This window comes from Cervus elaphus, chromosome 11 (assembly GCF_910594005.1).
Source record: "Cervus elaphus chromosome 11, mCerEla1.1, whole genome shotgun sequence".
NCBI lineage: Eukaryota > Metazoa > Chordata > Mammalia > Artiodactyla > Cervidae > Cervus > Cervus elaphus.
The window spans coordinates 91,291,845-91,315,634 of NC_057825.1; the positions used below are offsets into that span (position 1 = coordinate 91,291,845).

Below are 23,790 nucleotides of genomic sequence, written 5' to 3' on the forward strand. Positions count from 1 at the left end.
GGAGGGGCAGAGCGGGGGTTCTCTGCTAAGGTGTCAGGGACCAACAAACCAACAATCGACAATCAACAATCACAGGGCAACAACCCTCGCTGCTAGTGAACCAGACACCTTGGCCCCACGCAGACCCTGCAAAGCTGGTGCAGGGGAGAGACAGAGAGACACAGGCACACTCGGGGAGCCCCCAGCCCTACAGAGGCAGTCCAGCCAGTCTTTCCTGTGCTCCCACCTCTATTGCTGCTGGGAGGACTAAGGAGCTGAGTGAGGGTCCAGGGGCCCCAAGGCATGTTCCAAGGAAGGTTCTGCCCATTCACCACTGAGAACCATCCGCAAGCCAAGCCTGGCCCCAGAGGGTGGTGCTCCCACACTACCAGAGAAGCACCCTAGGGTCAGCATCTGACTTAAGGTCCTACAGCCCGCCACGGCTCTCCCGACTCTAGTACCAAGGCCCAGTTTCATGGTTTCACTTCCAGAATCCTAATGGACAGAACCAGGAGAAAGCTTACTTCCAACCCCTCATCTTGTGGCAAAGGAAACGGAGGTCTTTGAGGTGAAGCCCAAACACACAGAGAGTTGAGGTGGGGGGATGCCAGGCAGAGGGGAGGAGGGCATGCCCGGGGCACGTGGGGCAGCCCCCGGCCTGAACCCCACCTAGGGACAGGACAGAGCCCCCAGGGGCCCCTGAACCCCCGAGCCTCACTCGTCCACAGAAAAGCCCCACCTTTTGCTGTGGACACATTTCAACCTCACCAAACCAGCTAATTATTGACAGTTGGTGAAGAGGAGATCTCACTTTTTCCTCCTGTTAAACTGCTCCTAATTAGTTCCCTGTCACCACGGCTGGCTCGCCCGCCCGCCGCTCGCCGGCGCGGTAATCCCGCGGCACAGAGTCTCATTAACCTTTTGCTCCTCTCCTGCCGCCTGCCAACAAGATGAAGACAAAAACAGATTGTCGAACAATGGCTCCGGCTTGTATGTGCTGCCCGGCTCCCCAGCCCCCCAAGCTCCCGGGGGAGTCGCGGGGGGAAGAGAGGGGAACGGGGTGGGGGAGAGCCCAGAGGAATGGAGGGAGAGAGGCACAAAGAGAGACAGAGACAGAGACAGCAGCGGGCAGGGCCACGGGCAGGGGACTTGGCAGAGGTGCTGCTTCTTGCTGTGGGGAGACGAGAGGTTCATTAGGCGGGATTGGAAGTGCTCCCAGGTGGGGAACGCTGCCTGTCAGAGTGCGAGGGACATTGCCCATCCCCAGGTCCAGCCTCTCGTGGCAGCCAAGCCCATGGGCTCGGAGACTGGACCTTGGACATCTCCCTTGAGGGACCTGAGGCACCAGCACGTGCGTGTATATATATGTGTGTCTGGGGGAGGACAGAGCTGGCTGCATTGCCCTGGAGCCCAGAGCCCCAATCTCCAGAGAGGGCAGAAAGGTCAAAACAAACCAGACCCCACACGCCACAGGAAGGCCTCTGCAACCTGCGCAGCCCTGGGCAAGCTCCAGCACAGCCCCCCGCTTTATTTTCATCATAGCTGCACCATCACCTGAGCGGCAGCCCATTCCTTGGTTACTGGGTTTCTATCTGCCTCCCCAGAACAGAGCTCCCTGAGAGCGGGGGCTATGACACGACCCTCCCAACTACAAGGAAAAGGGGAAAGCACCCCAATATCTGTGGTGTGGATGCAGATGGGCCCATCGCTGCCTGGGCACAGCCTGGCTGAGCTGGCCTTGGCCAATGCCCCATAGCCTTAACCTGCAGGTCCCAGGGTCCACCAGGACACACCCCACATTCCCTGCAACAGGACCGGGGCTCAGAAGGGAGGCCAGACCTTGCTTCCCAATTCTTACACTCAAGCTCCTAAGGAGGCTTCCTACCCAAACTGCTGGCCTATAGGCCCCCATCCCCAACTGACCTCAGCTCTGGGTTAGAGAACAAAGGCAGACTTCAGAAGGTCCCTGTGAATGTGGACATGGATTCCCCATGAAGGAGGAGGGCTGGGGGAGGGCACTGGAAAGTTCGTACTGGTAAATTAGCAAGGAGCCCTCTGGGGTTCAGACCTGTGCCTTCTCATTTGACAGTAAGGTGGGGGTGGGCTGGGAGGGTTTTGGAATCCTTCTGTGAATACAGAGCCCTCTCCATTATTACCAACTCTGGGCCTTGGGCACATTGCTTATATGCCTAAGTTTTCTCAGTTGTAAACATGGAATAATACTGGTCCCTGCCTTGTAGGACTGTCATGCTCTGGATCCATACTTCACCACCATATCAACCAGGCCCTCTGCTTACTGGACCCCAGGGCCCCCCGGAGGCCATGCCTTTTTGCCCTGGGCTGTATGACTCCTTCCCCATCACGGCCCTCTCCCTGGGCTCCCAAGCCCCCATCCCACAGGACAGCGGCCACCCAATGTGTCCCATCCCTTGACCATCTCACAATACAGCGGTGAATGACATTTTCTTTGCTGTTCTCCAGTGGCTTCCCATCCCTGAGCTCAGTTCTCAGAACAGAGAGAGAATCCTGACTACCACTTTGCCTCCACAACTGCTTTGTCCAGCTACACCCCTGGGCTGCCAAGTCTTGTCAACTCCTGCTAGTCCCCTTTGCAGCAGCTTACTTGCAGGGAGCCCCCTCCTCCTCAAAATGGCCTTGTCCTCAGTGTCCATGAAAATGCTCATCAGGTTTCTCCCCTGGCTGCTCCTGCCCTTGTTAAGACAGCTTTTCTTTCCCTCCCATGGCAACCTCGACACTTCCAGGGCTTTAGTCTCCCCCATGCATCAAAGGTTTCATGTTCCCCAGCCAAAATCTCTCCCCAGAGCCTGAGACACATATATCTAACTGTCTAGGCAACACCCCTTGATAAACAGGAGTACTCCCTTGACTTAAGGAATATTAGGAAGATTTAATACAAGGCACTCAGAGACCCCTAGTAGATGTTTAGTAAATGGTGGCTATAATTATTATCATTTGCAATTTTAATTTTAAAATTAGCACCATTTTAATAGGCAGAAATACTAGTTTGAAAAGAGTAGACAAAACTCTTTCAGCAATTGAAGAGGGGATTGAAGTTTTTTCCTCAACTTTTGGGGTTAGTGGGTTGGAAACCCCACACCAATCACTGCAGGACAGCCATTCTAGGAACCAGTTCCTAAATTCCATCTCCAGGTCACCTAATTAATTAATTAGTGTGCCAGTGATTACTCCTATTGACAGCCCTGGTGGCTCTTGGCAAGGTTGGGTCAGCCCAAGCAAGTCCAGACTCATTGTGGCAAATCCCACTGGCTTCTGGAATGTGAGACATGATCCCCACACAGCAGAAGCAGCACCTCGTTAGAATTAATTGGGAGGAAGAAAGAGGGAACGAGGTCCTCTCAGCCTGATGGCCTTAGTGCCATAGGTCAGAGACAGGCCTCAAGACACCCCATAATGCGCAGGCCAGCCTGCATTCTGTGGGGTTGATGCAGGTGAGGAGGAGGCTCTGAAAATCACGTCCCTACTCTCCTTTCCCAGAGAAAGTTCTAGAGATTTATTACAAAATGACTACATTCTTTTCAATCTAGAGAAAGAGGCTTGGGTTGCAATGAGAGGCACTTTGGTTAGACACCCAGAACTAACTTTCATGCCTAATTGTGGCAGGCCTGGAGAAAGGAAGGAGCCTGGACGTTGCTCACTTAGACCACCTCTCGGCAGCCATAGCTGGAGGCTGGAGTGGCTGGACTGTGGCCATTTCTCTGTTATTTGTCCCAGAGGAGCACCCTCCAAAGACCTACAGTTCTAGACTCCACCACCACAGGGAGGCCCCAGCTCCCTCCTCTCTCACTGCCCCAGGACAGGCGAAAAGAGTAAGAGAGAAAATCCCATGAAACAAGCAGATGCAACACCTCTTGGGAGCTCTGAACTGGGAGCGGGCCTCTGTGTGTTCTCCCACATCAGTTCCTGGCTTATCTGTGACTCTGGACCCTCAGCTTCTCTGGGCCTCCATTTCCCCCCACAGATAGCCAGGGGGGTGATAAACTGGATGACCTCGAAAATTCTTCCAATGGGACAGGCTCCAATTCTCTCGTAGGCTTTCTCTGCCCTGGGTCCCTCCCCTGTGCAGTCAGGTAGAGATATGGGAGCTACTCGAGGCTTCTGAACACAGAGGTGCCTGCAAGCACCCGGGGCACTCAACTCCCGCCCAGAACCGCAGATTCGGCCCAACTGTACAGAGACACGGTTCATGACTTTGGGGAGTGTGGGCTCAGGCCTTCCACATGGGGGTGCTGGGACCACTAACAAGTGCCCTCCCTCCCATCTTCTGAGCTTCCGGGCAACCTGGAACCCCCAGCTCCATTTGGGTCCCAAAGCTTCAGGATATAGCTGTTCAGCTTTGGGAGTGAGCTATAAGGTTTGGAAGGCTTTGTAACAAGGCTGGGCCCCGGAGGCATGAGGATACTGCTTTCCATCCGTGTGCCTTAGGCTGGCCCCCAAGACAGGAGCCCTTTCCCGTTATAGCTTCTGCCTGAAACTCTGGGACTCAGTGGAGGGAAGTGATGCCAGTCCATACCCTCCTTGGGGCCTGGAGGCTGGGTCACTTCCTCCGACTCTAAGACCCTATGTCTCCAGTCCTCACAGTCTAGGTGTAACACCCAGGACCTTATTTTCACCTTCCTCAACTTGCCTGGGGGAAGCTGCACCCCACCCACCCCCTCTGGCGAGGACTGAGCAGGCACAGTCCTGCAGCCACAGCCGCCGTCTTCCATGAGTTCAGTGGCTCCAGGCGTTCTCTGCCTCCCCAGGTCTGCCTCTGCACCGCACCTTGCTCTTCTCACCCAGCCTGCTACTGCTCCTTCATCCCAACCCAGCTAAGGTTCTGGGGTCCTCTGCTCCTCCTGAACTCATACCAGCCTCCCAAATCCTCACTCAGCCAGACAAAACTGGAGCCGGCCCTGTACCTCGGGGTAGATGATCCCTGGCCACCCCCGCAGCCCTGTACCTTCCCCCAGGCAGCCCCTCCGCTGACCCCTGGCCCTGCCCCCCAGGCTCGCTGACTTCCTTGCTCCCCCGTCTCTCTCTCTCTCCCCTCTGAAGGTCTCCAGCCTCCCCCATGGCCCTCTGACCTCTGACCTCCCCTTCCCACTCTCCTACTTCCTCTGCTCAGTCTTGAGACCCCAGGAGCCATCAGAACAACTTCCTTAACCTCCCACCCCCAAACTCCACCCCAAGCGCATCTGCCTCCCCGTACTGAAGTGCAGAGGGGTCGCCACGCCCAGCGAATCCTCTGAACTGCTATCCGTGCCCTGCCTCCCCCACTTCACGGGCTTGCTCTCCACCCTCCCCCTCCAATGTCCTCCTTCTCTCCTGAGGTCTTCCCTCTGCATTTGCACAAGCTCCAGCCTCTCCCACTTGTAAAGAGTGAAAACAAAGCCTCTCTTGATCCCACATCTCATTCCAGTGGTTGGTCTGCTTCTCTCTTTCCCCTTGGCTTCCTTTCCCTTCTCTCTTTTCCATCCCCAGCCTCTAGACCAAGGTCAGCCTGCCACCCTGTTTCCTCACCCCCACCCCCCTTGCTGAGCCCCACCAATCCCTTGGGATGGGGTTTGCCTTCATGTCCAGAGATACCAATGACACTCTTCAGCCTCACAGAGGTTGACCTCACAGGAAGTCTGCTGTCTAAGGATGCCCCCAAGTCTAATCCCACCTGGTTCCATCCTTACCTCCCTGGCCACTCATCCTTGGGCAGCCCCCTTCCGGGGGCCTCTTTTCACCACACACTCCTTGACTGATCCCACCCACTACCCTGGCTTCCAACACTGTTTAGACTGGGGGCCCCTACTTCTGTCCTTCCAGCCCAGGCCTCTCTCCTGGATTCTAGACCCAAAGCCAAATCCCACAGGGCACCTCCGTTCACGTGTTCCGCAGGCTCCTCAAGCCCCACGCACCCATCCAGCTCCACTCGCTGTCCTCCCGCATGTCAGCTCCTCCTTGTCTCCATCTTGTTAAGCAGTACCTACATCTGCCTGGTAGCCAGGCGCATATCCTGCCGGTTCCTTGTCTTCCCACCACATGCAGTTCTTCCTCAAATCCGGATAAAGCTGCTTCCTAACTCTCTCTTAAAGGACCCACTTTTCTCCATGCTCGCTGCCAACAGCCTGGTCCAAGCCACCATCCTCTCTAACTGGACGTGCGCCACTGCCTCCTGAAGGCTCCTTCTCCTTTGGAGCTGCAACCCAGCCTCAGCATGCAACCACAGGGACCATTCAAAATCGGGACTCTGTGGTCCTGCTCTGCACAGCTCTTCTGGTAACACTTACCCTCTGTGGTGGCTTCCAGCTTCCCAGCACCACCTGGCCCTAGGCCCCCCTTACCTAGCCCCTCATCTTCTCCACTCTCTGCCGGAAACGCAGGCTTTCCTCAGCTACCGACCTTCACACCAGGTGACTTCAGCCTATGTGCCCCCTCTCTTCTTACACACCTGGGCAGCTCTAACCCATCCTTCAGGCCCCATGAAATGCCATGTCTCTCTTGGCACCGTTTGAGCCCCTACCGTCCCCTCCCACAGCCGAACACCTCCCATCCTCACACCACTCACCGTTCACTTGTTATTCCTTGTGTCATCATTGTGTTCACTGCTTGACCTTGACTCTTTGAGGTGAGAACCTGGGCGTGTCTCATTCACCTTCTAAGCCCAGTGCCTAGTTAGCCCCTTGCTAAGGAGTCAGCACTAAGTATTGGTTCATAAATGACCAAACTGCAAACCTTCCCTGTCCTGCCCTTGAGCCCCTCCCTCCACTGACCTCTGACATCTGAGGGAAGAGGCTGATGGCCAGCGGCAGGGCCAGGCCGAAGGCTGCCAGGCACACAAGGCTTTGCACGGGGAGGAGCAGCCGGGGACGCGCCTGCAGGAGAGCTGTCCTGCGGAAGAGAGAGAAGGGGGAGCCATGAGACCCAGAGACAGAGTAAGCTGGCCAAGCCACCATGCTGGGTCCCACTGGGCCCAAGGGCAGTGCCAGCCAGTAGTCAAATAGTAGTGGAGAAATTCTGTCCTGGGGACCGTCACCCATTGGCACCACTTTCCCCAGGCCCTGACCTGAAGAACACTGCTGGTTGAACTCTCAACCACAGCTCATAAACGAGCACTTTGTGGGGGCTCCACCCCACTGTGAGTCCACCATGGAAAGAAGGCCCCGTGTGGGGGAGACAACAGAGGAGGCTGCCAACCCCTGCTCCTGTGCAGGGGCTGGGGGGACCCCACGGGGTTACAGCAGAGGAAGATGGTCCTTGAAGGAGGCATGCATTGAAATAGTGAACAAACCACACACACATTCACGCATGCACGAACACGCATACACACATGTGCATAGCCAGGAGGGGATGATCCTCTTCTGGGTGTGGGAAGATTACATGCCGCCTGGTCAACTTTGACCCAAGAGCCACAGAGGAAGACAGTGACTTGCCCAAGGCCAAGGCCAAGTCTGCAGGAGGCAGGCAGGGCTGCTATCTGGGCTCCTGACTCCCCGCAAGTGCTGTCACTGAGCTGCTCCGGCTCCTGCCTTTGGATCCTCTGACCACATCATCGCCAGCTCACAGCTAACATCCCTCCCTGCAGTGAGTGTCAGAGGAGGGATTCTTGGACAGAAAAGAGATATGAAAGCCTCCCTCTGGGGCCCAGGTCCCCCAGCCCCATGACAGAATAGGCTCTCCAGACAGAGTGGGGGCCATAGTAGTTGGCGGGTCCACCTTCACTGTGTTGTCCATCAGAGCATCTCGTTCTTTACAGTCCACCAGGTCTGAGTGAAGACCACAGGCCATCTACTTGGGGGACTCCTGGGGTGAGGTGGGCCAGCAGGATGGATTATTTGCCAAGGGATGTTGGGTGGGTACTAACGCTGCCCTCAGGAAGCGTCAGCCTTCACTGGAGGAAGACTGTTCTGTGGGAAGAAGATGTAACTGGGACTCTTGCCCTCCCCTCCTGGAGCAGGCAGGGGAGAGGCGCTCCTGGGGGCCGTGCCTCAGTGTGTGGGCAGGCAAATTCCACACCACCTTTATCTCCAGACACAAATCCCAAGAGCGACTCTGGCTCTAAGGGAACAGCAGAATTGGGAGCAGTGGTTCCCAAACTTTCGTACCCAGGCTGGGGTTAAAAATGCAGACTCCCTCACCCTCATGAGATCCTGATTCTGTGGGTGCCACACTGGGAATCCTCCCTGAGTCTGAAACAGGTGATCCCCAGACCACATTTCGGGACACTCTAGCCCAGAATGTGCCTGCTAAGGTACCAACAACAACCCAATTACTGGTAAGTTCTATTCAGTAAAAGACGGGGACAGCCTAAGTGCTCAGTGAGGTGTGTTAGTGTTGCTATCGTTACTGCCCTTGTTTCCGGCTGGAAGGAGGGAGATCCTAGTGGCTGGGCTGTCCCCCAGCCCTCCCCACTGGCCCAGACCCCACCATCTGACCAGTTGTTGAATTAAGCCTGAATTGATCTACTGGGGAGGGGAATTTCCATAGGATTAAGAGCAGCAGGACAGGATTGCCCAAATCAAACTCAAACCCTTCTGGCCTTCCCTCTCCCTCAGTCCAGGGGGCTTCCTAGGTGGCGCTGAGGGAGAAAAGGAACAGGCCGAGCCGACTCCATCTTGAAAAAGAAGGAAACTCCATCTTGCACTTTCAGTGAGCTTTGGACTATGTGCCTGGCAGTGTTAGGGGAAGCACATTGATTGAAACCACCCACCCTGGCCGGGCTCTCTAGTAGCCATTCGCTTGAACTGTTTTATGACAGGAGGTCCTGGTAAGGAATATGGAACTAATAGGCCACCACCAACCTGAAGAGTTCGGGAAAGGTCAGAAGGAGACACCATGTGTCCGTCCACTTCCCAGAATCCTCGCTAGCATCCATCTTGGCTGAGCAATGCGTGTGCCACCAGAAAGGACTCAGAATCAGAATGATTGGCCAAAGACAACCTGGAAACTAATTCCATCACCATAAAATCTGAGACTGTAAGCCACATGGCAGAGCTCTCCACCTGGGTGCCCTTTCCAATAAAATCTCTTGCTTTGTCAGCCCGTGTCTCCTCAGACAATTCTTTTCTGTGTGTTAGACAAGAGCCTGCTCTTGGGGCCCTGGAGGGGGGGGCCCCTCTTCCTACAACAGTAGCCATGGGGATAACATACCTACGGCCGAACTGGCCTCCTGGACTGATGAACATCAAATTCCATACCAAGATTTCCCATTGCCAAAAAGAATGTAATAATCCCCTATGGAGTCAATCACCTTTGTAATCTTTATGGCACCATTGGTGTAGGCTACAATATATAACCAGCTGACCCTTCTGATTATGAATCATGGCTGTAACCTGATTGTATCTCCCTTTAACACTTTCCAGGCTAGGTTTAAGGATTTTGGGGATGTGGGCTTGAGCAGTACACTTAAGGTATATAAGGTTTTCACGAAAGTCGGTCGGGGTCCTTGGCTAAGAGGAGACTCTGCCTTGGGCCTGCTGGTATAATAAACTACACTCCACTATCTGCATTGTCCTTCTGAGTGAGTTTGTTTCCCAGAACGCATGGCTACAACAGCGCCAGTGATAAAGAGCCTGACTGCCATTTCAGGAGACATAAAAAGACTTGGGTTCAATCCCTGGGTTGGGAAGATCCCCTGGAGGAGGGCATGGCAACCCACTTCACTATTCTTGCCTGGAGAATCCCATGGACAGAGGAACCTGGTGGGCTACAGTCCATAGAGTTGCAAAATATCGGACATGACTGAAGAGACTTAACATGCACAACTTCTCCAGCAGGACCAGGAAGGGCAGTGACTGGGACCTCGGGCCCTGAGGGTGGCCAGAGCAGGGGGAACAGACAGGAGGGTGTGTTTTCCCTGGAGGCACTGTCCGTCCCCCAGGGTCATGGAGCGAGGTTTCCTCCCAGGCAGGTGAGGGGCAGGCCACGGTCTCATTCCAGCGGGGACACTGGACAGACCAGTCCTCTCCATGTGGGGCTGTGACCTCGGCTCCTCTCTCAAGGTGGCTGGCTGAGGTCTTCACTGTACAAGGGATCCAGAAAGCCCCAGGCCTGGCTCCCCACTTGGGAAGGAGGCAGGCTCAGACAGCAGCCAACAGTAGGCTCTGAAGCCCCAGCCCGGGCGGGAGAGTGAACACAGCAGGACAGGGGGAGGGGTGGAGGAGAGGGAAATGGCAGGGAGGAATTGGAAAGGCAGCTGGGGGAGTTAAAATATGCAGATGGAGAGATGTGCGAATGCCTGGGAGAGAGGAAAGACCCGGATCCCAGGGAATGAGGGAGGCTGGGGAGCGGCCTCAGGAACCACCGTGGAGGGTGTGGCCTGAACCCCAAACAGCTGAGACCCACCCTGGGAGGGCAGTGAACCCAAGGGCCCAATCCAGGGCAGGGACGCAGGGCTGGGGGAGAGAGTCCCACACCTGCCTCTGAGTTGGGGGGTTCAGGTGGGGGTACGGGGCTGCTCTCCCAGCCCAGAGTCCAAAAGCAACTTCCTCCCCAGGAAGGTGGAGCTGGAGTGTGAGCCCTGACCTGAGAGGAGGGGTAGTGGAGGGTGAGGGGAGGGTGTGCAGCTCCTCAGAGGGGTGCTCTGCTCTGGTGCTAAAGGCTTCTTGGCTTCTGACTTGAGACTCCTTTCCTTTCAGTCTCAGAGACGGGACATCTGAACATGAGCCCCACCTGTGCTATCCTAGCTGGAAACCCAGGGGCCTCGTCTCTGAGAGCTCCCCCGGAGAGGAGAAACTGAGGCCTGCCACACAACAGCTTGTCTCCCCATTGTTGTGCATTCCCTCAGCACTTGGAGCAGTCTTACTTTGCGCTCCATTAATTTGCAAGTAGGCTGCTTTGTAAGTGTGCTTTTGTCTTTTTTCCCTGGCGGTCCTGACTCCCTCACCCAACCAGGGCTCCCAGGGTTGACAGCCGGGCTGCCTCTCCCAACAGCCTCCTCAGCAGAGGCCCTGCCATTAGAACCCTGCATGGGAAGGCTGTGGGGTGCTCAACAGTGGGGATCTGTTGGGTGGTGCAAAATGCCGAGCTCTAGCAGACCAGGTAGTCAGGGGGTTCTCCAGGTGGGAAACTGACCAGCCAGACCTGGAAGTGGAAGCCCCGCCTCCAGGAGTCTCAGCTGGTGCCTGCCCTGCTCCGCCCCCAACTCTCAGTCTGACATTTCCCCCTATATGCGAGGCTAGTTATGTCTCTGAGGGTGCAAACTGAGTCTTGCCCACCTTATATTCCTGGGCAACCCAGACTGGACTCTTTCACCTCCCTCAGAGACCCTCTCACGAGCTTCAAGAAAGGACCAACCAAATACAAGGTTGCCAGGAGACCCACTAACCCACACCTACCTGCCTTCGGGGCTTTCTCAGGACTCTGAGCTGAGCCAGACACGGGGTGCCCGTAGTCCAGGCGATTCCGGGCCAGGATGTTCAGAACTGGGACAATCTCACCCCATCTCCCATGAAGCCTCCAGCACATGGGACACTAACCACCACTCCACTTACTGCAAACCCAGTTCAGATGTCACCCAGAGGCATCACATACATTCTCTCTCTGCACATTTCAGGTTCAAGATTCAGTCGCCTTGAAGACAGAAGTCCCCCTACTTCTTCATTTGTCAGGTGGGGTCCTTGTGTGCACTGGTAGTCACTGGTATTTGGGGACAACCTCAGGTCACCAGAGAGCTATGTCTATAGGGTCAGGGGCACCAAAGCAATCACTTCCAGGTTTTATTTTTGTAACTTCTAGAGGAGATTAATTTTCTTAAATCTCAGTGTTCAATATGCCATCCCCACTCAGGTACTCACTCCCACCCTGCACCTCCCCACTCTTCAGGGGAGAAAGGGATCAGCCCCATAGCTGGACACAGGGCTCCTTTTCTTCTCCTAGGCTGGGCTCTTCAAGGTCCACACAATAGGCCCAATCTTGCCCCCAAAGCCTTCCTTCCCACCAAATCCTATCTTGATCTCAGAGTTGGCTGAAGCTCCTTTCCTCTGGACCAGACCTCCCTTCAAGATCACCTTGACCCTGTTCACACACTGCTGGGTCCCACCTGCAGCTGACCTGTGTGTGAGTCTCCCCCCTTATCAAAACACAGGCTTTCTGAGACCAAATCTGCTCCTCCCTTGTCTCTATGTGGGGTGTATTCCAAAGACGTGATTATGTGCTGGATCCAAAAACCCAAAAGGCAGCCAGTGTGGTAGGAAGAGCCCAGTTTTGCAGCCATCTTCCTGGGTCACGCTTGGCTCTGCCATTTCCTAGTGAGTGACTGTAAGCAGATGATACACAACCTCTTTTTGCCTTCCTTTCCTCATCTGTAAAATAGGGATACCATACTCACCTCATTGCACTGTTGTGGAGGTTAAATGAGATCATTCATTCATTCGACAAACACTGAACATCACAATGTGCCAGGAACTATGCTAGATGCTGTGCCAGGGAGAAAACAAAAGGAGTTTACCCGCCTCCATGGGCTTCCCTGGTGACTCAGATGGTAAAGAATCCTCCTGCAATGTAGGAGTCCTAGGTTTGATCCCTGGGTTGGGAAGATCCCCTGGAGAAGGGAACGGCTACCCACTCCAGTATTCTGGCCCGGAGAAATCCATGGACAGTATAGTCCATGGGGTCACAGAGAACTGGACACGACTGAGTAACTTTAAAAACAAAAGTGTAGATGACATTCTAGTGAAGCAAACAGATAATATACAGCTAGAAAAAGAATCTCAGACACTGGTAAGTGCTATGAGTAAATATAAGTCAGTGTAGCAGGGGAAGGAGTGCTGGTGGCTGGCATCTCAATGGGGTGGTCAGGGAGGGCATCTTTGAGGAGAGGGCATTTAGGTAAGGACCTAGCTGAGAGAGGACTGGGATGTAACAAGTGTTTAATAAGTGTTTGATGCTAACTGTCATTTGTTTTGTGGAAATAAGAACGTCCCCAAACTGGGGAGAAGCCCCTGACCCACAGACTTAGACGGAGTGCCACCAACCCTGTCCTCATCCTACACAGCCCCAAGCCCACCCACACCCTTGAGGTGCCCCCTTCCAGGCTGGGCCCCCAGAGGGAGGGAGGGATCACCTCTTCACTTTTACCTGCACCAGACCCAGGCCTTTGCTTATCTTCCTGCACCTAGAACCATTCCCTGCTCCTTGCCATCCTCCTAGACTTGCCCTCATCTTCAGGGATCTGCCTGTTTCTTCCCTCCTCCCCTCGGCCTCTCCTCCCAGCAGCATCCCCATCTTCATCATTCAGTTTTACCCTCATTAATGAATAGAATCACTCCATCACTGTTCTTATTCTTGTATCTCCTTTATGCTGTGTTGTGCTTACTCACTCAGTAGAGTCTGACTCTGTGACCCCATGGGCTGTGGCCTGCCAGATTTCTCTGGTACATGGGGATTCTCCAGGCCAGAATACTGGAGTGGGTTGCCTTTCCCTTCTCCGGGGGATCTTCCCAACCCAGGGATCGAACCCAGGTCTCCCTCCTTGCAGGTGGATTCTTTACTGTCTGAGCCGCCAGGGAAGCCCAAGAATACTGGAGTGGGTAGCCTATCCCTTCTCCAGGGATCTTTCTGACCCAGGAATCAAACTGGGTCTCCTGCATTGCAGGTGGATTCTTTACCAGGGAAGCCCTTACAATGGGATACCACTTGTCAATTAAAAGGAACCAACTACCATAACACAACATGAATATTTTATAAGTATATTAAGCAAAAGCAGATATCTCTTTTAGAGACACAATCATGACTCCTGACTTTCTCTTTAGAAACAAGACGAATATATTCCCAGAACATCCCTCTGAGGGTGGCACGAAGGTTAATACTATTATTTTTATAAATGGAGAAACTGAGGCATAGTGAGGTGGAGACTTGCCTCACTGCAGATGCTTGAAAGGGGTGTGCTGGGCCCAAGTCGAGTCTTCCCGCCGCAGTCCTCAGACGCTCTGTCTACCCCTGGTCCTATGCTGTGCACTAGTAGAGTACGTACACACACACACACACACACACACACACCCTAAGAACCCCAGCCCCGCCTTGGGATCAGGACCTCCCTCCCAGCAGGGTCCTGAGCAGGGAGAGTCCGTTAATTCTCACAAGATGATTCCAGCAGTCCTTTCAAGGAGAGTCAGAACAATCCAGGGCCCTTGCCCTGGGCCAGCAGGGCCCCCTTCCCGCCCCCCACCCCCCACCCCCCCACAATGGCCGCCATCCTGGCCCCACTCACTTCTCCAGCATGGACATGACGATCGGGGGTAGCACCAGGATGGGCATGGGGAGGACCACTCGTGTCAGCGCTGTCTCCAGCAGGGCCTGAGGGGCAAGCAGAGGCTCGGTGAGCAGGGGCCTCTGGGGGCGGGACAGCTGCCTGGCAGCAAAGCCCGCCCTGAGCCCCTAGGCGTGTGTACTACTGCTAAGCACATCTGGCTGAACGGAATAATTCATGGAATTGCTCGCGAAGCTGTATTCCCGATAACAGAAAAAAGCTCTCCCCATCACAGATTCCCATCACCTGCCACATGTGGGGGAGGGGTGGCAACACAGAGGCAGCCCCAGGAAGGGGCCTGCGCCCAGGCCCAGGGAGGTGCCCGAGTTGGGGGGGGGGGGGGCGCTGCGGCTGAGAGGAAGCACCTGGAGAATGCAAGGTGCTCAGAAACAACGCAGGTGCTGGAAGGACCAGAGCAAACAGCTGGGACCCGCTGAGCTGCCTGCGGTTCCTTGTGCCCAGTGAGAACAGAGATTCTGGGACTGACTTTCTCTTTTTGGCCCTTAAAGACAGAGGTGTGCTGGCGCTGCATCTCCTGGCTCTGGAGGAGAGTCTGTCTTAGTGACAAGAGGTCAACTTTGTAGTGGGAAAGGCTTCTGCTGAGTGTCTGCAGTCCCCGTAAGGGGTCTGCCTGGGGCCTGGCTCGGGGGTTCCCTCAGGATCCCCAGGCAGTGGCGGCTGTTGAGGCATAGCTCAGTGGCATCTCTGAATCCTGATGGTCACTGGGATGCAGGCTCCTGGTTCTCAGAGAAGGCTCAGGGAATGCTTGTAACACGTGGGTCCCTGGAGTCTTTCTCCAGAATAGCAAGGGGCCAGCAGAGTCAGGACAAGGGAAGCCCAGGGCTGCAGAAGAGTTGGGGTTCCCTGCTGTTTGGACCACGTGGAGGAGCTGTCATGGTTGGCCACCCTCTCAGGAAGTCAGGAAAGGTATAGGGCTGGATAGGAGGTTAGGGTCAGTAGGAAGTTGAGGCTAAATCCCTTCTGATGAGGGGCCGGGGGCTGAATATTTCTCCCAGGAACCTGGGTTCTTCATCATCAGCTTCAGGAAGGCCTGGGAGAGGGTCCCTCCAGTCTCCTGAACAGGTGTAAGGATGCGGGGGGTGCCCAGAGCCTGTGCAGGAAGCAGAGGATGTGGTGTGGACACCAGCACCCTTGAGCTCCTTGCCCCTCACAAGCCTTGCACGGGCACTTACTTTCCCAGTGGGGTCAGAGGCTTATGGAGACGGCCTCGCTGACAGAATGTGGTGGGGGCCCCACGTGAGCTGATGAGGGAGAGGGGCTGGAGCAGAGGGGACCCGGCACTTGGAGGCTAGGGCAGGACATGACGCTAGTCGCCATTAGGATGAAGGCCGGAAAGCACAGGAAGATATACACGCACACTGGAATTTTTTAAAAAATTCTAATTGCTAGAGTGGGTGAGGCTGATGAAAAGTGAAATAAGTGAAAGAGGGCCTCTTGAAACAAAATACTCTTCCCCAAACCATCCCCATGGCTTCCTGCAAGCCTGAAATCCCTTCACCTTGGCCACACTCACTCCCTGGTGACGTATCACCTGCAGAAGCGCCTGTTAGCACAGAACCACAAATCATCCACTTCCACCTGTCCTCTTCTCACCCAGGAGGATATGAAGGCCCTGGGAGCAGGGCTCTAGGTCCTGGGGAAGGGAAAGAAAGCTCCCGGGGGGGGGGGGGGAGGTCTCCTCTGCCCTCACCAATTAACAGGTCAGAGAAAGCAGGTCCTAAGGGGCTGGGATAAGAGATGGGGATGTTTCCCAGGGGTGAAGAGGTTGCTGCAGAGAAGCAAGGGTGTCCAAAGGGCAGGGCTGACTGGGGCCAGACTTGAGGCCTGTGGTTCATACGGATGGGAGTTGGGGTGGGGCAGGGAGGCGAGCTCAAGAGGAAAGGCAAGGGCACGGTGGACAAAAACCCCTGGGGAATGAACACGTCGAGGGAAAACTAACCAGAGCCTCCCCACCAGCCCCCTGAGCCCCCAGATGACCCACATGTCTGGCGGCGATCTTGGAGGAGCCCACGAGGTTGCCGTCACCGTCCAAGACATCAATTCCCTCCTCCAGCTCCCCGTACCTCATCAGGACCACGTTGCAGATATTGGCGCTGGCTGGAGAGAGAGAGAAGGGAGCAGGAGTAAGGGGGAAGATGGCATTCTACCTTGCGGAGAAGACCACTGGGCTCCACCCACACCAGGCAATGAAGCTTCTGAATAAACGCCGAGTCTTCCCTGGTAGCTCAGCTGGTAAAGAATCCTGCAATGCAATCCAGCTCCTGCAATGCAGGAGACCCCGGTTCCATTCCTGGGTTGGGAAGATCCCCTGGAGAAGATCCTCTGGGTACCCACTCCAGTATTCATGGGCTTCCCTGATGGCTCAGATGGTAAAGAATCCACCTGCAAGGAGGGAGACCTGGGTTCGATATCTGGGTTGGGAAGATCCCCTGGAGGAGGGCATGGCAACCCACTCCAGTATTCTTGCCTGGGAGAATTCCCATGGACAAAGGAGCCTGGTGGGCTACAGTCCACGGGGTCACAAAGAGTCAGACACGACTGAGTGACTAAGCACAGCACCGCTCCAACAGTGGGTGAAGGCGTGACCTGCTGCCTGTCAGCCTGGTGAAGGATGTGGGGCCCTTGGGAACCTGGAAAGCAAAAGTGGAAAGTAAATAACCCGTGTGAGGGGGGAAGGGGAAACTGTTCAGGGCTCAGAGAGCAGCCAGTTATCCAGGACACAGCTTTCCTCTCCTCAGGGCTAGGCCTCACCGGCAGGCGAAGTGGATGCCCATCCAGGAGGGCAACCCCCACGGGTGCCGGATGCTCCGCCATCAGCTCCTCAGCCCCTTGGCTGCCTTTCTGGGCGTCCTCTTAAAATGCCAGCTGCCCCCCACACTTAGCCCCTCACTCCTCGGAGTGAATCAAGCTCCCAGAGACTTGCTTCCCTGACAGCAGGTGCCAGAGCAGGCAGGAACCTCAGTGCTCACCCAACGCCTCCCCCTCATCATATGGATGGAAGATTGAGGCTCAGAGAGGGGGGTGACTTGTCTGAGGTCACACAGCAAAGTGGGACAGAGCTGAAGGGCTACAGTGCCCCATCCTCTGGGTACCCAGGAGATGGAAGAGTTTGGGGTGGGGGCTAAAGGCATGCCTTCTACATTCTTGATTCAGATGCTTGGGTTTCCTCCTTTGGCCATGCCTCCCCATCTCAGCTGAGATCATGGGGACCCAGGCTGAGGGGAGGGCTCCTGGCTCCTTACTTCGGCAGAGTGTGTCCAACTTTGGGGGGGCCGCCCATCAGCTGGCTTCTCTCCCTTGGGATTCACATGGCTGGGCCTGGGCCCAGGGCCGGGTGTGGGTGCTGACCTCGCCTGAACTCTGGTCCTGCTCCAGGATGGAAGCGGGGGGATTTGGGGGTGGTGGGAGGGTGGGCAGTGTGGAGGTGACAAATGTGGAGCCCGCCTGCTTCACTCCTCCCCCAAAAGCGCCTTGCTGTGTTTAAAGTTTTAATTTTTGCTAATTAATGTCAATTAATTTTGTATAATGAGTGTTTAATTTTGGGGAGTGTGTGAGCCTGGGAGCGACTGCAGTTCTGGGCTGTGAACGCTGATTAGCATCAACACCTGCTGCTTCCTCACTCCCTCCAGTGAGGGGGGGCGCCAGGGTTTGGGGAACTGGAGGGCGGCAGGGCCTAGTGGGCAGGTGGAGTCGGAGGAGGACCGCAGATGCTCCTGGTGCCCAAGCCAATGCTAGGGAGTGGAGCGGGCCAGGGCGCTTGCAGTTGGGGGACAGGGCCCTGCAGATGAGGGGCCGCTCGAGGCCCTGAGGGTCTCGGAGCCTCAGTCTCCTGTTTCAGTTAAGCGGGGAGGTGGAGTAAACAGAGGGGAAGACCGAGGTACGCTGCAGCCTTTGGAGAAGAAAAGCAGGAGACCCAGTACAGTTTCGAAACGCGTTTACAGCACATATGCCGTCTCCGAGCAGCTCTCGTGTTTCCACACGACACACAGTCATAGTGGAAGCCATGGGCAGACCTTGTCGGCATCAGTCCCTGCTGTCTCCACAGCAGCCACACTCTCCTGTCTTAAACAGGGGCTCTCAACCGGGGCTGGTTTTGTGAGGCATTTGGCAACGTTGGAGACATTTTTGATGATCACGACCTGGGGGGCGGGGGTTGTTACTGGCATCTCTGGGTAGAGGCCAGAGACTAAACATCTTACAAGGCACAGGACAGCCCCCGCAGCAAAGAACGATCCGGCCCAACATGTCAGCAGAGTTGACGCTGAAAAGCCCTTGTCTTATACACACCCAGAGACTGAGAGTCAGTCAGGTGAATCTGAGGTAAAGGAGGAGAGGATGGGAGCCTGGGTTTCAGGCCAGTCGGCCTTGGGTTACAAGCCTGGCTCTTCATCTCCTGCTCCTCACCCTTAGAGGTGAGCTCCTGATAGCCCCAGGGCCCCCTAGGGCTTGGGGTCCAGAAGGGCCCCCAGAGAGGCCTTGGGTAGGGGCACCTGGCCTGTGTTAGTGACTCGCCCTCTAGTGGTGGCAGGGATGTACTGCACCTATCACACCCCTGGGACAGCCAGGCCCTTAAGTACCAGGAGACCCAAGAAAACCGTTGGAGATAATATTGGAGTTTTCTGCCCTGAAAGGCATTAATCTCTGCTCTCTCAGAATACATTCTACCACCATCACCACCACCATTCCAGGAAAGGCAAGGCCACAGGAATGTGGTTCAGGGGAGGAGCAGCTGCTTAAACTCACTCTGTGAACTCCGCTCCCTGCCGGCCTCCCAAGTGTAAAAATGGGGCTGCATTTAGTGTGTCCATGAATTTCTGGGTGCTGGCTGACTTTACAGGCTTGTCCAGGTAGGGGGAAGCCAGGGACAGCTGAAACATGTCATGTCCAACTGTGTGTGTGTGCGCGTGTGTATGAGAGCATGGTTTGGGAGCTGATGGAGTTGCCCCAGGCTGTGGTGGCATCTCACCTGCTTTCTGAAATTTCTGAATATGTGATGTGGCCTCAGAAGGATAGAGCAGGCCATTGGTCCAAACACAAAACCACTTGAGATGAAAGACAAAGCATGAAAGGAAGTGAAAACCCATCCTCCCTCCCTGCCTAGACCCTTTTGAGAATGACAATGTCCCCCTCTCATCTAAGCTGTGAGATGGGAAAGAGACAGAGAAATCCCTGAAAGCCACCTCAGAATGATGGCAACCCCAGGCTCCTCTCGGCGATCACCCACTTTCTTACTGTCAACTCAGCACATGCCCTGTAATCTCTTCTGTTGACTCTGTACAGTGGTTAGCCATTTATTGAGCACTTGCTGTATGCACCGGTTACTAGCCATCCCTACCTCTGAGCAATGAGAATGCCAGCCTGCTTCAGTGATTCCATGATCTATCTCTTCCAGAGCTTTAAGTTCTACTGGATTCCTTTCAAACCCTCCCAGATCGCTCTTACCACACTCCTGAAAAGTTCAGCTCCAGCAGTACTGTCACTGAGAGACTAAAGAAATGAAAAGAGAAACAGAGACCAACCGTGGGCTACAGGTCTTCTTCCTAGCATACCAGCAAGATCCATTACTGATAGTATCAGCAGGTTAATTAAGCATTCTGTTAGTGATAATGTTAAGAAAGCTGGCACATTTTCAACTCAGATTGACACCATTCAAGACTCAGGCATAACTGATGTTGGAGCAGCGATGCTGGGAGATGTCAGTGGATGAGAGAGAAAGAGAGGGAAAGAAAGCGAGAGAGACTGCTCCATGCTGATGGCAAGCTCAGTGTCAAGGCCTGAGGAAAATATGCTCTTGACTACCGCAGATGTTCTCACATCAGACACACCATGATGCAAAATCATGCAGATTGTGAACAGCTAATGAAGTGCCCGTGTGAAAAGGACAGCATGGGGAGGAAGAAACAGCAGCAGACAGAAAGACAAATGTGTAAGAAGGTTCTCAAAAAGAAGACTACGGGGGGGCTTGCCCCTTGAACTAACACGGGAACAGAGGCATCGATCAATGGAGTTAATAGCCCCAAAACACTCCCAGCTGTAGAGGAAAGGAATTTCTGTAAATGTGGTTGTATCAACTCACAGGTCAAGGGCCATTCAAAATATGGGGTGGAGCAACGGGCTGTTTATCTGGGAAAATCAAGCACCCTAACTCCTCTGTTCTAAGAAGCGTTTACTCATATTTTAACAGTACAAAGGTCACAATGCGCCGTGTAGCAGAGGAGACCTTACTTGCTCTTCATCACAACTGCCTGTGCATGGGCGACCTGAGCCACAAGTAGAGGCATCTGTTCATACAAGTGTCACCTCAGCTGCCCACAGCAATCCACACAGAATTTGAACTTAAACTTAGATTCCTAATTGTTGCCTAAAACATCTTTTTAAAACTTACACTATAATAGAGTATGGACATGAAAAGTTATTGTACATGCAGAAGATCGTCTGCCAGATACCAGGCAATGCAATTAAAGGCAGCAGAAATTGCCAAACCATAGATAGCTACCCTAAAGAAATGCTTGCCCATATGCACAAAGAGACATTTACAAGGAAGTTAATTATAGCACTGTTTGTAACAGCAAATAATTAGAAACAACCTAAATGTCCACCATTAGGGAACTCACATGGGAAGATCGCCAGAGCAAACTTATGTGAACAAACTTACTGAATATGTACAGGATGGTTTGCTGCACGTAAACCACACAACTGGTACACACATGTGTCCACACAAATCCCTGGATAACGTTCTGGAAGGGTCACACCGCACCAAGTGATCCTCTTGGGGAAGAGAAACAAATTTGAAAATTAGGGATTATTGAAGGACTTCCACTTTTTTACCCTAAATTTACCTAGACCGTTTGCATTTTTGCAAAGAGAATGTAACCAGGCTTTTCTTATCTAAAAGTTGAAAAGGAAATGCCAAACTTCTTGAAGTAGATCAGAAAAATTTCAAACCCCAGCAGGGGTTGATATGACCTATGCATGGGTCCTGTACTTAGGCATCTGTTTCAAAAACTTCCTAAAGAAGCTGATTAGCTTTAAAAATATTTTTTTCCCTCAAGTAAAGAATAAAATGAAACCACAAGTATAATAAAGTAGGAGATGAAAAAAGAACTCAATAATCTTTTATGTGTTTTGAAACTAACCTGTCAATTTAAAAGGGACTAAGAAGGGTCAAGAGTAGAGAGGCAGAGATTACAAAAAGCAGTGGTGGTCACGATGCTGTATTTAACAATCAATGCCCCAAACAGAATTGTAAAATGTGAAAAAGGCTGAGATTCAGACTCTGTGATATTGAAAAAGTGATTTGGATTGAATGTGCAGTATATGCTTATTTATTCCTTCAAATGAAATATAGTCCTCTCCTCTTCGGAAAGATTGTTACATTAATGCCTCACAACTAAGGTATCTTAGGATTAAGAAACATGGCATTTGATACCTATTTATGAACCATATTACAAGAAATGGGAAGCTTTAAAATATATTTATTATATATACGACAAAGGGCTACTGATATGAAGGGTCAATGGAGGGTCATGGTGACTGACTCCCCATAACTAAGTGTAATATCCTTCCCTTGATCCAGGATGGGATGTGTGACTGACTTAGACAATGAGGGGTGTCTGCAGGACTTTTGGGAAAGTCCTCCTCCCACTAAAAAAGAGGTGGTGGTCAGCAGAACCTCCTGTCCTCTGGACAGTGGTGGGTTTGGATATGAAGTTTGGAATTGTGGTTGCCATCTCACAACCATGAAGGGAGTAAGCCTGAAGATGAAGCCCCTGGCAGAGCAAAGATAGAATGGCCTTGATGCCTGAAGGGAGACTTGACCTCTGTAATGTAATCATTACTATTTAAACCAGTTTGAGTTCAGGGTTTCTGTTACTTACAGCCAAAAATGATCATAAAATACATAAAGAGCTTTAACAATTATTAAGAAAAAGATACAGTGATTAACAGACTCAAAGAATGAACTTTAGGTTACCAGGGTGGGGGAAGGGTGGGGTGGGGGGAAGGGTGGGAGGAGAACAGATTTGGAGTTTGGGATTTACATATACGCACTAGTAATAATTAAAATAGATGACCAACAAGGACCTACTGTACGGCACAGGGAATTCCGCCCAATATTCTGTAATAACCTAAATGGGAAAAGAACTAGAAAAAGAACAGATACATGTATATATATAACTGAACCGCTATGGTGTATATCTGAAACTAACATAACATTGTCCATCAACCATATTCCAATATAAGATAAAAATTACAGAGAAAAATACAATGATCAAAATCACTGAAAAATATTTAAGTAAAAATTCATAAAAGAAATATTTTAAAATTCAAGAATGTGAACTTACTAATTATCAAAGACTGATTTTTGAATCTAAGAAAAAAATTAACCTGCAAGAGTTCTTCATCTTTGGGTGTAAGCAAAAAATAAGGGAGCTTGACTCATTGGTTTAATGGTTTACAAATAGCTTGGGCTTGTTTTCTCTTTGTTGATGGTGTCTTCTGTATACAGTTTAACACACATATGTGTTTGTGTATGCTCGGTCGCTCAGTCGTGTCTGACTCTTTTTGACCCCATGGACTATAGCCACCTGGTTCCTCTGTCCATGGAAGTTCCCAGGCAAGAATACTGCAGTGGTTTATCATTTCCTATTCCAGGGGATCTTCCTGATCCAGGGGTCAAATCTATGTTTCTTGTGTCTCCTGCACTAGCAGGCAGACTCTTTACCACTACACCACCTGGGAAGCCCTTTAACATACAATATATTGTCATATGTGTTGTCAAATAAGCAATCCTTTCCTCTCTGGTATATACTTTTTGGATCACCAAGAAACTCTATCCCTACTGCAAAAATGTGCATCTACATTTCCTTCTAGAAGCTTTAACATTTTACTGTACACATTTAGGTCTTCAGTCTGGAATTTGTTGGACTGCAAGGAGATCAAACCAGTCAATCCTAAAGGAAATCCACCCTTAATATTCATTGGAAGGACTGATGCTCAAGCTGAAGCTCCAGTACTTTGGACACCTCATATGACAAGCTGACTCATTGGAAAAGACCCTGATGTTGGGAAAGATTGAGGCAAAAGGAGGAAGGGGTGGCAGAGGATGAGATGGTTAGGTAGCATCACCAACTCAATGGACATGAATTTGAGCAAACTGTGGGAGACAGTGAAGAACAGGGGAGCCTGGCATGCTGCAGTCCATGGGATCACAAAGAACAGATAAGACTCAGCAACTGAACAATAAATGAAAAGAAATCTCCTCCTCTCTCTTTTATTTGGAGACCCAAATGCCCAGTGAAGTTAAGAAAAGATTCTCAACCATACTGGGAATTAGAAAGTGCAAATTAAAATGAGAAAGATCCATTTCAGATGGATATAATTTTGTTTTAAAAATTGATAATAGCAAATGTTGAAGAAGATGTAGGGAAACAAAAATCACCCTTGCAGGCAGAGTAAAAGCCAGCCTACTCATTTGGTGCAGATGAAGATAGGCTTGCTCCTTGGAAGAAAAGGTATGACCAACCTCGTTCAGT

General features: G+C 52.6%; 1 protein-coding gene across 5 annotated transcripts in view; it reads right to left on the minus strand.

The window, feature by feature from the left end:
• SFXN5 (sideroflexin 5) overlaps window positions 1-23,790 on the minus strand; it is a 125,094-nt gene that overhangs the window by 11,759 nt on the left and 89,545 nt on the right. For 2 of the 5 annotated variants that reach the window (XM_043918373.1, XM_043918372.1), the window contains 3 exons: window positions 16,239-16,354; window positions 14,198-14,283; window positions 6,762-6,879 (listed from right to left, as the gene is read on the minus strand). In XM_043918373.1, the coding sequence (XP_043774308.1) occupies window positions 6,762-6,879; window positions 14,198-14,283; window positions 16,239-16,354 (320 nt within the window). Of the gene's footprint in view, window positions 1-6,761; window positions 6,880-14,197; window positions 14,284-16,238; window positions 16,355-16,750; window positions 19,745-20,912; window positions 21,026-23,790 lie in introns of those variants that run through there. The other 3 variants (XR_006343628.1, XM_043918374.1, XM_043918375.1) reach the window with 3 other exon arrangements.